The following is a 17229-nucleotide window of genomic DNA, read 5'->3' as shown; positions in this document are numbered from 1 at the left end:
GTCAGAGGTAGTTTCTTTACTCAGAGAGTAGTAAGGATATGGAATGCTTTGCCTGCAACGGTAGTAGATTCACCAACTTTAAGTACATTTAAGTCGTCATTGGATAAGCATATGGACGTACATGGAATAGTGTAGGTTAGATGGGCTTCAGATTAGTATGACAGGTCGGCGCAACATCGAGGATCAAAGGGCCTGTACTGCGCTGTAATGTTCTATGTTCTAACTTAACTGGGCAAAAAAAAGGAAAAAGATTGGGAATTCTGTTGCAAACAGCTCGCTTTCTGACTTGCTAAATCCTGCCTACCATCCATAAGTCATAAGTCAATAATGTGATGGAATACTCTCCACTTGACTGAATGAGGGCAGCTGTAACAACTTACAAGAAGCTTAACACTAAAGCAACACACTTGATTGGCAACCCATTCATATCAAGCATTCACTCCTTCAATCACCAGCATTCTGAGATTGCAAATGTGCAATCTACAATGTGCACTGCCTTCTAATTCGGTATTAAGAGTGTTACCACCGAGATAAGAATTGGTGAATATATCCTTATACAGATGTATACGTTAAGGCTTAGCAGAGCTGGATGGTTTAAAAGAAATGTGGAATATTAATTTATCAGTCAATTACCATCTTACGTACTTCACGTTAGGCTCTTTACTGAGGTTTACAAATTTATTGTTCAAGATACTGAATGCTTTCATTGATTTGGCTTGGAGCCAACAGCATTATGTTGGAAGCAGATGCAATTGTGGCTTTTCAAAGGAAGCTAGACAATTATCTGAAGAGAGCAACAAAATATTGTGCTATGGGGAACTGGCTGAGTAGTGAGATTAACTCTATCAGAGAGCTGACATGGACACATGGGAAATGGTGTATATCTGTACAGTAACCAATTTCATAATTATGTATTATAATGGTTCATATATACTTTTTAAGAAGCACTACTATGTTTGAAGATTTTCATCATGCTTTTCATCAAAAGTAGGTATTTCCTACTTTGAAACATTTAATCAGAGTGTTAGCAGGGTTCCTAAGTTAGCTTTCAACTTCGATTTTGCTGTTATTCTACAGACTGATTTCTTAGCAATTGAGATGCGTAAAGGCAAAGTCAACTTTCTGTGGGATGTAGGATCTGGTGTTGGACGTGTTGAATATCCAGACTTAGTCATTAATGACCAATACTGGTACAGAATTGAAGCCTCAAGGTAAGTTTCATGCTTCTGAATTTATTTTTGTTCAAACTGTTACTGAGCACTATTTTATTCACATCCAACTATGGCATTTCCAGGTAGATATTTACAAAGTTCCACTCCAGATGGGCAAGAATTCTTCCTCAGGTGCACTTGTTAATAAAAAAATCTGCCCTTTAAATTTATTCAATTTTTTTTCTTTCACTGCATTTTAAATATAGAGATGCTTGATCAGTATATTAACATGACATTGTATGCTTAATATACGTGGGCTTTGGAACAAATCTCCACTTGTCTCTTTAAAAGTAAATTTTCATTTAAGATAAATATGTGGAATCCACATGTATCTCTGAACCAGACTGTTAAACCAGCAGAGAAATTTCACCACCTCAATTTTGATCCTTTTTTGCAGAGAGAAATAAATAATGATCCTTTCAAGATCATGAGGCAGAATTGACTAATTCCTCCGATCTTTCCAGCCCATCACTTCAATTGGAGTTGACAAATAGGAAGCCACATCTCCCCTAATTTTCAAGTACTGGTGGTACTGGATATAGGGTGACCTAACTAGCAGTGTTCAAAGACACTTCTAATAACTGACCCAGGAAATGTTTGTTTCCTTTTAGTTTGGTTTGAGGGAACAAACAGAGAGTTAACATTTCTCTTGGTATTCGTATTGACACCATAAACATTGAGCTGCAAGTTACCCAGTCTACTGAAACACTCGCCTTTCCGTTTTAATCGAAACATGGCATAAAGGAGGAATTGTTGGATTTCTGGCTTCACCCTTGCGCCCCAGTCAAAGCTGTTTTACAGCACCACGGAAGCATTTTAAAACAAAGCTCAACCATGGAAATAGTCAGGATCTTGCAATGATGTTCTGAGGGGAGTTCCTTATAGTTCACCCACCACTTATCCAGAATAAAGAATCCTACTTCATGATCTTTGTGCAAACCACGTGTGCAAATCTCATGTTATATCAACCTTTGTTAGGATTGCTTTAAATGGAGGCAATGTGCCCCTCTGATAGGAGAGGTAAAAAGACTTGGTAAGTTCACAATTTGTAGATGATAGCAAGTTGAGGGAGATAGCTAATCTAGAGTCTGTGACCAAAGTGAAGCAATATATTAATAAACTTGTAGAATGAGTGTTCAAATGACAAACAAGCTTCAAGATAGCTAAGTGTGAGACAGTAAAGAGACATTCATAGAAAGACATACCACTTGGTAAATAAATTTATAAATTGTGGAGGAGAGCAGAGGGATCAAGTGGCATGTGTGGAAATGATTAGATTAGATTACTTACAGTGTGGAAACAGGCCCTTCGGCCCAACAAGTCCACACCGACCCGCCGAAGCGCAACCCACCCATACCCCTACATTTACCCCTTTAACCTAACACTACGGGCAATTTAGCATGGCCAATTCACCTGACCTGCACATCTTTCTGACTGTGGGAGGAAACCGGAGCACCCGGAGGAAACCCACGCAGACACGGGGAGAATGTGCAAACTCCACACAGTCAGTCGCCTGAGTCGGGAATTGAACCCGGGTCTCTGGCGCTGTGAGGCAGCAGTGCTAACCACTGTGCCACCGTGACGTCCACACATGTCACTGAAAGTAACAATACTGGTTAATAAAGCCATACCGAAAAACAGTTAGCACAAAATAAAAAAAATGTGGAGTTTTATTTAAAGAGGGATGAAATTGAATATCAGATCAGTTGTATCAGTCTTGTCTTGATCTATGGTCAGGCCACACTTGGAGTATTGTGAACAATGATGTAGATGCATTGAAAAAATGGTTTACTAGAACAGTATAAGAACTGAAAGGTTATACCCATTATGAAACATTGAACAGGCTGCTGGTATTTTCTCTAGAGAAATGTGATTGAGACCTTGAAGATTATATAAGGTTAAATGGAGTAGATGAAACGATGTATCCACATGGAAGGAGACTGAAACTATGAGTCAGATATATAAGATTGTCACTAATGAATCCATTAGGGCATTCAGGAGAAACTTATTTTATCAAGGAATGGTTTGAATATGTAACTTGCTATTCCAAGTAGTTGAAGCAGCTAACAAGGGTACATTTGAAGGGAATCTAGACAAGGAAACCCAAGAGGGAGGAAAGAACATAAAGATATGCTAATAGGATTAAATGAAGAGTGGAAGGAGATCATAAATATTTAGCATGGACCTTTAGAACTGAATGAACTATTTGTTTTGCTGTAAATTATTTGCAAATGTGTTGTTACATTATTGTCCTGATAACTTTTAAAGAGAAATTCAATCTTCCAGAGAAAATGAGATGTCATGATTTTACATTTTAAAACGTTTTTATTGTAACAAATGTCTGTCAAATGCTATTGATTAAACATTATCTTCTTTTTGAAGGCAAATTTTAGTTTTAACTTTTGGCACAAACAAAAATCTGCCATCATATCACAGGTAACATTGTCCCTAAATTACACACTGCTTCTTGCCAGAGTCCAGATTAAAATTATTCTCCCCTCCTGATGGCTTGCTTCCTTTTTGCATCTTCCCAGCTGTCTAACTCCTAACTCTGAAATTGACATTAAGGATTATACTGCAGAACCCTTCCTCTGGATTCACACTAAGCAAAACTTCCAGCCTCCTTTCAATCCTCATGAATTCAGTCTTCAATCTGAGTATGAGCTCCCACAAAGTTCAGCCTTTATCTATTTGAAGTATATGCCTGTCTGCCTCTATATCTTGCTCTGTGCCTCACAAATAACTGCGGATCTCATAAAACCAAACTGCAAAACCTGCTGGCTGTTTGAGATATTCCTGCGTTTAACCTGTTTTTCAAAATGCCTTCCTCCACTCTCTTGTCCATGGCAATGGGATACAATTACTTTCTCTGTATGTATTCATATTTAATAATCATCCTTGATCCCAATTCCTTTTCATCATAGGATCATCATCAACAACCATAAGACCATCAGACATAGGAGCGGAAGTAAGGCCATTTGGTCCATCGAGTCCACTCGGCCATTCAATCATGGCTGATGGGCATTTTAACACCACTTACATAGGTGTCCACTTATTTGTAAACTATGTTCCCTAGTTTGAGAGTCCCTCACAAGAGGAAACATCTTAACATATACCCTGGCAAGTCCTCTCCAAATCTTGTATGTAGGACTAGAGTTCAGTAATGAGAAAACATTGGATAAGCTGTAGCATCTTTTAAGAACTAGCAATGTTGTATTATTAGGAACCTAAACTGAAAGAAAGAAAACAAAAGATTTAATTTACTCAGCAAAGGAGTCAATAATGATGGTGCATTCATGTAAATTAAGGAGAGTATTAAAGGTAAATTAGGGAGAGATTATTTTCACCCAGAGACTGGTCAGTATTGGGAACTTACTGCTTGAAAGGGTGGTAGAGGACAAAGCATTTGCCATTTGAGAGGCATTTGAAGTGTTGTAACCAACTGGGTCACAATCTGACAGCTCTAAAATAGAACTAGGCTGGATAAGTTCTTGACCAGCACAGAGAAGAATAGCTCAAATGGTCTCCTTCTCCGCCATCAATTTGCTGTGTTTTACATAAGAACATGAGAGAATGAGTTAGAAAATGGGATTTAAAAAAAAATTCAGATTCTTAAAGATTCTGATATCCTATCAATTTTTCATTTTTGGTCATAAGTATTTATGGTCGGTTCTGATATAATGTGATAGTTCCGATCTGATGCGATCTCGCGTTATAGGAAAATGGTGCAGTAACTGCACCATCCAAACTAATGGGGCCGGAATTCGTTACAGTCAGTACAGGTAAGGAAAGTTGTGTTCTACAAATAACGGCCAAAGTTCTTCAGTTGTGTTAAAGCCAATTTGCATTTGGGAAACACAGGATATAGCAAAATCGACTGTATTTTCTCACCTTAATCTTTCTCTGGAAACAATATTATGCAATGAAAATTGTTGAAGTCTGCTATAGAAAGTAAAATTTACTGAATGGTTTGAATCTGCGTGCTGCACTGTTTGCTCAGGAATTCCGTCTTAATTTGTAAACTACCCAAATAATCGATCATCTCTTTTACAAAAAAAAACAGGTTTAGAAGAAATGGTACAATTTCTGTGCGTGCACTAGATGGACCAAGAGCAAGCATCGTCCCAACTATTCATAGTGCAGTCTCGCCTGAGGGCTATACAATTCTTGATGTAGATGAAAATGCCTACCTGTTTGTTGGTGGTCTAACAGGAGAAGTAAAGGTATTGTATAAAATTTATTTGATCTATAAGGTCATTAATGAAGCAGAAATGTTTAATTAAACACCCATTAAATTATCTGTTCATGCTTGGTTAAGTTTATTTGAAGATGTACTTTTCTTGCCATTATATAACTGGATCATCTAAAGGGCATTATTGTTGTCAGAAGAAATCACATCTATAAATTGTTTTTCCAACATCAGAACATCTCAAATATTTTACAGCCATTAAAATGCCTCTTAAAGTGTGGTCACTTTTTTTGGAATGTAAGATGACGGCAACACAGTTGGCACACAGTAAGATCCCAGAATAACAAGTTCATAATGACCACATAATTAGTTGTAGAGAAATTGTTTAAGGAATAAATGTGGGCCAGGTCAATGGGAAAAAATCAGTTGCTGTTTCTCAAAACTGCATCATAGGATGGCTGTATCCAGTTGTAGGTACAGGTGGAGCCTTCATTTAACATCTGAAAGCAAAGGTCTCCAAGAATACAGAACTCCCTCAGTCCTGGACTGAAATGTTATTCTGAATGTTGTGTTCAAAGATGTGGAGGGGAAATTACATGCACAAAGCTCCAATCTGGAAGCAAGAGTGCTGAGCACTGAGCTACAACTATAACATTATGTATTAATCTTTAAGAATTAGTACTGTTGAATGTTTTTGACAGTTTAATTGCTTTGCTTTTTTGAGCACTGTGTAACATGTGTCAATGGACTGTAGACTTCTGGACATTATTCCTGTACTGATGTGCTAAGTTGCTGACTGAAAGCCAAACACTTCTTCATTGTTAGGGATAAATAGAGGCAGTTGTTAGAAAAATCCAAACAAATGTCAACTTTGTGCCACTGTTGTTGATCTTAAAACCAATAAATATGTGGCTGCACATCGACAGCCAAGCAAACAAATACACAGCACAGATTGCACAGAAAGATCAGAAAAATAATTGAAAATTAAAGGGAGCCTTTCTTACAATTCATGCTGTTTTCTAACACTTGTTCTGATGTTCATAGTTGGAAGCCATTTCCATAAGTAGACACATTATTGATTACAATTCCCAATAAACAGTGAATGCTGAATTGTATGAAACCATTTATAAGGGAAAATGTACATTGTTCATCAAATTGTCCCATTTTATTCATAGTGTCACAGATAGAGTGCGGGTTTTCAAAACAAATCCATCTCCCTAGTTTGGCCATTAGCAAATCATGATGTAATGTTTTTCCCTTTTTTAACAGTGGGCATGTATTCCCCAATTCCTTCTGTTTCTGGGCTCTGAATTTGCAAGGATTTCAACATCATTGTGGTAAAATTCAAAAACAGAAGTAGGATTTATTTTACACACTCTGAGTAATGGGGTTGGGGTTGGGGTGCAGATGGAGGGGAGACAAATGCTTTGCAATACAGGCATTCACAAAAGTAGATGGAGAGTTGGAATTGGTAAAATATAGTGATTATTCAATTAAGAGTTACTTATTTACAGAATTTTAATAATACAGAGACAATTTAATAATTCTTTACCTTTTTAAGGTGAAATCCAAAGCCCAAAGTTGGCGTAAGTGATCTGAAGTTCCTTTCTGGAGGGGTTGGTTGAGGAATTTTAGGCAGTTTCTTCCCATTAAAAATCTTGTCAAAAGTCTGCTAGGGAAGTTTTATTGAAATGTAACTTCTAATTAGCAGTTTTGATCAAAGGAAATTTCATTTGCAGTGCATGATGCTTGGTGGCATTTAAAAGACTGGTGACTGTTCCTTTACAGCCTGGAGTTAGGGTTCTAGATTCAGTCAGTGTTGTATGGAGCAGCACTGACCCATTAACTGCCTGTGTTCCCAAATCCTATATTCAAAAGGGATTCAAAACTACAGGAGTCATGTGGCCAAACACCTGATTGAGGTGAAGCAGTTAACCTCAAGGCAAAGGCTTGTATTGCAGAGAGCTTGCTGTTCATGATCTGTTCTGGTGGTTAACCAGAAATACATTAACATATCATATAAAATGGGTGTGACTTGCAACAGTATTGTGTAAGAGTTTCTTTTGGCAATGATTATTTGGCAAAGCAGACTGGAATAGAAGCTTTCAATTGTCTGGCTGAAAAGAGGATTGTGGAAGGTTGTTGCCAAGTCCAGTCTAACGATGACAGTTTTGTGGTCTGTTTGCATATTTTTAAAACATAAGTGAGTTTCAAAAAAAAGCATGCCAATCTTTAGCCATTTAAAAATACGCAGGAAAACTCAATATTAATTATAAGCTTTTGGAACATATAAATATACTGCAAAGAAGTGTGGCTGATTCATCTTATTTTACCTGACCTGTTAAAGTTAATATGTCTAGCAGCCATCTCTGGATTAATAAATGTGACACTTACTGCCATAGTCACTTCTCTGTACTCTACACAGTCAGAGTTATACAGCATGCAAACAGACCCTTTGGTCCAACGAGTCCATGCTGAACATAATCCCAAACTAAACTAGTCCCATCTGCCTGGTTCTTGCCCATATCACTCCAAATCTTTCCTATTCTTGTATCTATCCAAATGTCTTTTAAATGTTGTAGTTTTACCTGCATCCACCACTTCCTCAGGAAGTTCATTCCATATACGAATCACCCTCTATATAAAATAAATGCTTTTTTTGTCTTTTTTAAATCTCTCTCCTCTCGCCTTAAAAATATGACCCCTAGTTTTGAAATTCCCCATCTTAGGGGAAATCCAACTAGCATCAACTCTATCTGTACATCTCATTATTTTAGCCCAACCTACATCTCAAACAGGTCCTGGTTTTTTCAGCTGCCATTTAGGTGGCAGCATTTTTTACTGATTCAACTGAAAATACAGTGGATCTGTAAATAAGTCAGGCTGCCTGATCCTCTAAGGCATTGAGATTTTTAATTCCTGATCCATTAAGGCAGTTAAATCGAGAGTATTTTATGGAGTCAAAGTTAAAAACTTCAATTTGAAGACAGGCAAATTGTTTATTTTTGTTTCTTAGTTGATTTGACACCAGTGCATTTACTTTTCACACCATGGAGGTGGCTATTAGTTTATGGAACAGCTGGAAGTGAATTACAAACTAATCTTTCACTTAGAAAATCTCTGCTTGTAACTGAAAAAACACAGATGATAATATCAATTGTGTCAGTATTTTAATTATCATTCTTTTTGTAAACTCCTTGAAGAAATCAGATGTCGTCAAAACAACCACTTTCTCGGGCTGTATGGGAGAAACTTCACTGGATCGTAAACCTATTGGATTATGGAATTACAGAGACAGACAGGGAGAATGCAAAGGCTGTGTGGTGAGGTGTGTATTCCTACTTTTTCTAAGTAAGCTTCCTGTGCCAGGGAAATTATCACTTAATTCTATTCCTTTTTAATTTATGTTCATTCATTCATGGAATGGGGTGTCACTAGCTATTATTATCTGTCCTTTCTTGCCCTTGTGAAGGTGGTGCTGAGTTGTCTTTTTGAACTTGAGGTGCCTGAGCAAGCGTTTTAGTTCAAGGGCAATAAAGAGTGAGAAGTGAATGTTTAGCCTTGCCCAAATTTTTAAGAAGTATCAGAAATACACAAAAGAATGGGGAATGGGTCTGGGTGGGGGCGGGTCGGTGTGGACTTGTTGGGCCGAAGGGCCTGTTTCCACACTGTAAGTAATCTAATCTAAAATAAGTGACGTAATTTCCAGCTTCCTGCTAGGGGTGCAAAATTAAAGTGGAGAATTAGTGTCAGCTTTGAGTACAACTACAGTCACTAACTCCATTTGTTCCATCATACTTGTGCTTACTGTGTGAAAGAGCTATCCAATCAGTTATATTCATCTACTCTTTTATTCTAAGCCATCATTTCTTTTTGACCTTTCATAAAAATTCAATTATATCTCTAAAGTTAACATTTGATCTATTGCCATCACACTCTCAGGCAGTGCATCTCAGCTCAAAATAACTCTGCAAAAACATTTATATACATCTCTATTCTAATTCATTCATTAATTGCATAAATCTATGCAACTGATTAATAATCTTTTTCTAGTGGAATTACTTTGTTTTTTATTATAAAAAACTTGTAATTTTGATTGTCACTTAAATGCCTTCTTAAGTCCTCTACTCTAAGGAAAATGACCCTATTTTCCTGGTCTTACCCTATTATTGAAGTCTGCAATCCCTAGTATAATTGTAGTAAACAATAGACAATAGACGCAGAAGTAGGCCATTCTGCCCTTCAAGCCTGCACCACCATTCATTATGATCATGGCTGATCATCCTCAATCAGTATCCTTTTCCTGCCTTATCTCCATAACCCTTGATTCCACTGTCCTTGAGAGCTCTATCCAACTCTTTCTTAAACGAATCCAGAGACTGGGCCTCCACTGCCTTCTGGGGCAGAGCATTCCACACACCTACCACTCTCTGGGTGAAGAAGTTTCTCCTCATCTCTAACCTAAATGGCCTACCCCTTATTTTTAAGCTGTGTCCTCTGGTTCGGGACTCACCCATCAACGGAAATATGTTTCCTGCCTCCCGAGTGTCCAATCCTTTAATTTCTGCAGCCACTGCAAAACTTGGAAGAAAAGACTCCACGGGGAGGGTGCAGGGAGCAGGGTGGCCAAGAAGTAGTGAGCCTCCTAGAGGGTTGTGGAGGTATTGGCGTGGTTGCAGTTTAATACATGTGCAGATTTTCGAGAAGGTTATAATTCTTCCAATGTTCCCTGGGTAACAATTAAGCTAATTCAGTTGCAACCATCCAGGCTCTTCATCTATAACTTGAAGTTGCTGATTTTTTTCAATGAGTTCCAGATGCTGGAGGATTCATCTTTCTGGACAATTTCTGTGGAGTCAGCTGACCTATGGCTTTGTCTCCATGACAACTATTTCCTATTGGAAGATGTAGGACAATAATTGACAGTTTGGAAGTTTTGTAGATCCATGTTGGAGCCATAAAACTTGTTTGCATGATACTCCTTTGTCTGATATTTAAGACAACTTTATAAATAACAGCAGTTTGAGTTGTTTCTTCACAGTAATAAACCTTTCCATGGTATACTATGCTGACTTAACAAACAAAAGACAATAATTAACAGAGAGAAATGTTGGAGAAGCAAACTTAAATGCTTGTTGAGAGAATGGGTTCTCTATTGTAATCTTAAAGGATGTGGAAGATTTGGAGAGGAAGAAAATTCTAGAGCTAGAGCTGAGGCATTGGAAAGCACTGATAGAAACGATGGGTAAGGGGCAAGAGTCTAGAGTCAGAAGAACAAAGGAAGGAGGGGTTTAAAGCACTGTAAAAGGTTACAGGAAAACACCTTGTGAAAGATTGAAAATAACAATTTGAATTATATGTTTCAAGTATTGGAGAACAAGGAGGCATCCAATTTAATAGGAGTGGATTGAGAGTGAGAGACACAAAACCTAAAATACAGAGGAGAAACAGGCCATCCAGCTTTTTGACCTTGCTCTGCTAATCAATAAGAATGTGGCTGATTGGATTATGGTCTTAATCCATATTCTCACCTATGCCAAATCATCTTTGGGTCCCTTGTTGATCAAGAGTCTACCTACCTCTGCCTGCAAAACATCCAATGGCTGCCTCAACCATTCTCTAGTGAAGTTAATGCCAAAGACACAGAGCTCTCAGTAAACAAAATTTTTCTTTCCATGAGGAGTGAGAAACTGCTTCTTTTAAAACAGTACCCTAGTTCAAATCTCTCCCACAATGGGAAACATCCTGTCATGGGCACCTTCAAAAGTCCCCTCAGGATCTAATATGTCTCAATACAATAACCAGTTATTCTTCTCATCTGCAGTGGATACAAATCCAGACTGCCCAACCTTTTCTCCTAAGATTGGTCCCCCCCCAAAAATCCAAGCGATCTCCAAAGTACTTTGGAGGCATTTATATCCGTTCATAAATGAGATCAAAACTAAACACTATTCTTGAGATTTAGTCTGACCAATGGCGCACAACTCCTTCAAAAAAGCTGTATTGTTATGTATCTTTCCTTCACAATATCAGTCTTCCATTTGGCTTCCTAATCATTTCCAATGTGTACACATTCAGCATTTGTAATTCATATGCAGACATCCACGTCCCTCTGTACCCCAGAATCCTAGAATCTGTTTTTCTGTTCTTCCTTCCAAAGTGGATAAGTTCTCAGTTTCCAATAACGTACTTTCTCTGCCAATGTTTTTGCCCACTCATTTTACCTATCTGTATCCCTTTTCAGACTTCTTATGTCCTCTTTACAACTTTTTTACACTTTTTAACAACAAACTCAGTCCTTTCATTCAAATTGTTGATATAATTTGTAAGTAGTGCAGTGATCCCTGTGGTACTCCACTTGTCATATCTTGCCAACCCAATAATTACACATTTTAACTGACTTCCATGCTCCCTATAAACTAGCCAATGTTGTACATATGCCGATATGTAAGCTCCGACATAAGCTCCTAAGGTCCTAAGTTAAGAAAAGGAAGGCAAAGTTCTGGAAGAGCTGGACTTTACAAAGAGTATAGACTGAGAGGATGGTCAGAATAGCATTATAAATAGCAGAGTCTGGGGGCTTTCAGTCATAGAAATGGGAGTTGTTGGCAAATCCAACATTTATTGCTCATCCTGGTTACTCTTAAGAAGATGGTAGTGAGGTCCTTATTGAGTAACTTACTGAAATATTTTTGAAGCCAATTAGGAGTCTGCCACAATGGCATGGTTCTGACATGACATGTAAGTAAGGTCAGATAAGCACAGCAGATTGGCCTTCAGGGTAGGAATAGTTGAAATAGATGGATTTTTTAAAAACAATCTGCGAACTTCATCGTCATGTTCTAGATACAGGACAGGATCTAGGTCGTTTTGCGAATCCTAAAACTTTTAATTTAATTTAAATTCCTCAGCTGACACAATGAGATTTGAAGTCATCTCTAGATAATTATTCCAGGCCTCTGGAGCACTAGTGGACAGAAGTGGAATTGTAACAATTAGAAAGTTGAAGATGGAAGTAGCAGGTACTATTCCTCAGAACTAAAGAGCAAGGACAGGTTTTGGAGGAGAATATGTTATTGATAGGGAAAGGCACAATTCTTGAGGAAATGTTGTCAAAACAGCTGAATATAAATATTGGACAAAGGAGTGTCATATGCATTTTTAAACTATTAACTTGCTTATTTTGCCAAGAAGGTCTTGTGGTTCAGAAGGTACAGTCTCTCTCTTTGAGACAGAAGCTCAGTTCAAAATCCCAGGCCAGGGCCTGTTGGCCTTGGAAGGAGAGATTGTACACAGTTACTTCTCCACAGTTCCATGACAGAAAGATATGAACATGAAAACAACAAAAAAATTAGCAACAATAGTTTTTCTGCTTCTACATCTATTGTATATTTTGTGAAGGCTCTGAAGTGACTTTATTCCTGAGTTTTAAATGAAGTGATTATGTCACTCAAAGTATTACCAATAAGATTCTTCACATTGCCTCCTTTTTCATAGTCCACAACCCACTGACACTGAAGGCACTGTACAGTTTGATGGAGAAGGTTATGCAGCTGTTGGTCGACCCACTCGCTGGAATCCAAATGTATCAGCAATTGCGTTCAAATTCAGGACTTTTACTGCAGATGCACTACTCATGTACCTTGCCACAAGGGATCTGGTAAATTCAGTATGAATGTATTGAAAGCAATTTTTTTCCCCAATTCTTTGTTTCCCACCGTGGGCGGCATGGTGGCACGGTGGTTAGCACTGCTGCCTCACAGCGCCAGAGACCCGGGTTCAATTCCCGCCTCAGGCGACTGACTGTGTGGAGTTTGCACGTTCTCCCCATGTCTGCGTGGGTTTCCTCCTGGGGCTCCGGTTTCCTCCCACAGTCCAAAGATGTGCAGGTCAGGTGAATTGGCCTTGCTAAATTGCCCGTAGTGTTAGGTAAGGGGTAAATGTAGGGGGTATGGGTGGGTTGCGGGTCGGTGTAGACTTGTTGGGCCGAAGGGCCTGTTTCCACACTGTAATGTAATCTAATCTAATTCTCATGTCTGAATAGAAATCCACTGAATAATGTTTGCCAAATTTTAAATGTTGCTAAATTTTAATAGAAAGACTTCATGAGTGTTGAACTGACGAATGGACGAATAAAGGTTAGCTATGACCTTGGCTCAGGTGCAGTCAATATCACCAGTAAGGGACGTTACAATGATGGAAAATGGAAGTCTTTCACCTTATCAAGAATTCTGAAACAAGGTGTGCTTTTTTACAGCAATATTTTCACTTAAAAGATGCATTACAACTCTGCTTGATGATTAATCAATTCTTTTCTATTTTCGCAGCAAATATTTCCATACGTGATGTATTAAATAATAAGGAAGAAAGCTTCATCGTAATTTCCCCAGGAACGAACTTTGGTCTTAATCTTAAAGCTAATGAGAAGATATATTTTGGTGGTTTGCCTATATTGAAAAATTTAAGGTACATCTTTCTTCATTGATACATTTTTGAAGAGTTGTGGAAAGGATGTTCCCTCTTGTGGGTGAATCTAGAATTAGGGGTCATAGTTTAAAAATAAGGGGCACCATTTAAACAGAGATGAGGTGACATTTTTGAGTGTTCCGAGTCTTTGGAATTCCCTTCCTCAAAAAGCATTGGGTGAAAAATCTCTAAATATTTTTAGGACAGAGGTGGATAGGTTCTTGATTACCAAAAGCAGATGAAAGATTACTGAAGGTCTGCAGGAATGTAGAGTTGAGCTTTAAAATCAGATCAGCAGTGATCCTATTGAATGGCAGGGCAAGTGGCCTACTTACTTCCCTATCCGAATGTCATTAAAGCAGTCTGTAGGGTTTTTCCACTGTATTACTTTAACATACTAAAACAGACATTTGTTCGAACTTGAGTGTATAAATAATGCAGCTACCTAATCAAGCTTAGCTTTTGCTCTGTCTCTTTGCGAGATGTGATATCCTCTTACTATGAAGGTTGGAGTTTTAAAAAAACAGCAGAACAGGAGTAGACCACTCATCCTCTCGAGTCTGCTCTGCCATTCAATATAATCATGCTGATCTGTGGCCTAGCTCCATATACATGTCTTGGACCTATATCCTTTGATATCCTCGCTTAACAAAAATTTGTCCATCTCAGATTTCGATTAACAACTGAATTAGTAGTGACCACAATTTGAGGAAGAGAGTTCTAAATCTCCACTTCACATTGTGGATAGAAGTGCTTGCTTGTATCTCTCCTGAACAGCCTGGCCCTAATTCTTGGACTAGGTTCTCAGACCTTCAACTGATGGAAATTGTTTTTCCACCCTGTCTTAAAATCCAGAAGACCTTGATGTGTTAATATCCAGAAGACCTTGATGTGATTACCTCTTAACCTAAATTCTAGATAATAAAGGCCTAATTTGGCTAATCTCTCCTAATAACCTAACCCGAGGTCCAGGTATCATCCTTGTAAATAAAAACCGAAAGAACTGAAAGAAGCAAACACAGAAGTTGGTGGAAAAGTTCAGCAAGTCTGACAGCATCTGTGAAGAGAAATCAAGTTAATGTTTCAGTTCCAGTGACCCTTCCCCTGAGTTTTGAGGAAGGATCACCGGACCCAAAACGTTAACTCTGCTGTCTCTTTACAGATACTACCAGAATTGCTGAGCTTTTCCAGCAACTTCTGTTTTTATATCATCCTTTTAAATCTGTGTTGAATTCCCTCAAAGGCCAAAGCATCCTTCCTCAGGTGAGATGTCCAGATGTGCTTATCATACTCTGTGTTGTCTAACTGGGGTTTTGTATAACTGCAGCATAACCTATACTCCTTCTAATCCAGCCTTTCTGATGTGAGGCTGGAATTCCATTAACCTTCTTCACTATTTTCTGTATCTGTCCAAGGCATTTTAAACAGCTATACACCAAAAGACCTGAATCTCATTAGACATCTAATATTTAATATTGTGCCTTCTAAAAAAATTACCTGGGGAACTGAAATGGATAATCTCACACTTGATTATATTGAAATCCATCTGCCACACCTTTGTGCATTCACCTAAGCTATCAATATTCTGTTGTAATTTTATACTATCATCAAAACTGTCTACAAAACTGTCTGACTTTGTGTCATTAGCAAATTTGGATATTTGTCTTTTTATGTCATGATCCAAATGGTAATGAATATTGTGAACCATTGCAGCCCCAACACATCACTATGGGATACCACTAGTCAAGACTGCCAATTTGAGGCACTACCCATTATGCCAACTCTGTTTTTTTTGCCATTTGACCAAATTACTATCAAATTTGTCCTCCATTCCTTGGGCTTCCACCTTTGTTAATAGTCTCTTGTGTGGGACTTCATCAATAGACTCTGGAAGTCCATATAAACAACATTCATTGAAATACTTCTATCCACCACCTTTGCTATCTTTTCAAAACATTCCGAGGTTTGTCAGGTGTGACCTGCCCTTCAGGAATTCATGCTGACTTTCCCTGATCAACTGAAAAGTTGTGAGGTAATCACTTATCCTATCCTTGATTATAGACTCCAACAACTTCCCCACGACATGGGAAGTTGATGAAGTAGGATGGCGTTAACGCTCTCTAGACAGAATTGGTGATTTGATGTTATTCCAAGCCTAGTTGCATTATCTTAAAAACACAGGAAAACAAACAAGCCACTTGGCCCTTGGAGTAGGATCATATCTGATCTAGTTGTGATTTCAGCTCTATTTTCCTGTCTTCAGTCCATAACCATCGACCCCCTTGTTTTCCATCTGAATTTTGTTTTGTTCCCTACTTTCACTTCCAGGCAATAATTTTCCCCTACCACATTATGCTCAAGAAAAGCGGAGTGGAAAAGGAAAGTACTGGAGCCAATGCTTACTTAGTTTTATGGCATTTACAGAGCTATACATCACAACATGCACTTTCTAACGCAACAGTTTTTGCCTGTTTTTAATCTTTGAACCCACAAGTGATTTCTCAGTTAATACTCACCATCTATATACAATGAAACACAGTCAATGTGAAATTAACAGAGCAGCAATACCAGAGAAAGAAGGTTGAATAATCTTGCATGAACTTAAAGCCCACCTCAACATTTTATGATGATAATGAGAAAGGTGCACTATTACAGAGAAAAAAACTGCCCAGAGTACTTAGAAATCAACTCAAAGCACATTGTGCTTGTGTCTAACTTGTACACATTAAGGTAACTATATATTCATGTGCACACCTGGTAGAGACCCTTACCCATTGCCTTACTCACTGTAGTGAGTATCATATACTTGAGTGTAAATTGACTAATATTTTCTGATTATTAATTTTAAGAGATTTGCTGTAATATTTCCAATACTCACTCATGGCAAGTAAAACTCACTGCCGAAGTAAAAAATTACCAAATTGAGTTCAACTCCAAAATCTACTGACGAAAGCCTCAAATGTTGGAAATACTTAGTGGACTAGACAGCATCTCTGTGAATTGATTAATAGAACCAACATTTTGGGATGACAACCTTTCCTCCAAACCCTGTCCATCAGTTCTAATGACAAATCATCAACCTGAAGTGTTGACTCGATATTTCCTTTCCATAGATGTTGTCTTATTTTCTGAAGGCTTCCACAATGTTCTGTTTTGAATTAAGATTTTCGGCATTTGCAGTACTTTGCTTTCACTGCATCTGATACTACTATTTAGCAGTTAAGCTTCATCTAATGTATAAATTCTAGCAATAGGCTGAATAGGCTGGGGTTGTTTTCCCTGAAGCATCGAAGGCTAAAGGGTGACCTTATAGTTGTTAATAAAATCATGAGGGACATGGATAGGTTAAGTAGACAAGGTCTT

General features: G+C 38.1%; 1 protein-coding gene across 5 annotated transcripts in view; it reads left to right on the top strand.

The window, feature by feature from the left end:
* The window catches only part of lama2 (laminin, alpha 2), a 385009-nt gene that overhangs the window by 326937 nt on the left and 40843 nt on the right, over positions 1-17229 (top strand). For all 5 annotated transcript variants that reach the window (XM_087980433.1, XM_087980426.1, XM_087980423.1 and 2 more), the window contains 6 exons: positions 1078-1211; positions 5275-5434; positions 8604-8728; positions 12898-13060; positions 13497-13641; positions 13728-13866. In XM_087980433.1, the coding sequence (XP_087836559.1) occupies positions 1078-1211; positions 5275-5434; positions 8604-8728; positions 12898-13060; positions 13497-13641; positions 13728-13866 (866 nt within the window). The remainder of the gene's footprint in view (positions 1-1077; positions 1212-5274; positions 5435-8603; positions 8729-12897; positions 13061-13496; positions 13642-13727; positions 13867-17229) is intronic.

Source organism: Chiloscyllium plagiosum, unplaced genomic scaffold (genome assembly GCF_037043375.1).
Source record: "Chiloscyllium plagiosum isolate Xiang-an unplaced genomic scaffold, Cpla_swu_hap1 HiC_scaffold_3, whole genome shotgun sequence".
NCBI lineage: Eukaryota > Metazoa > Chordata > Chondrichthyes > Orectolobiformes > Hemiscylliidae > Chiloscyllium > Chiloscyllium plagiosum.
The sequence above is the reverse complement of the archived record's forward strand: the minus strand, read 5'-3'. Positions and strand labels throughout refer to the sequence as shown.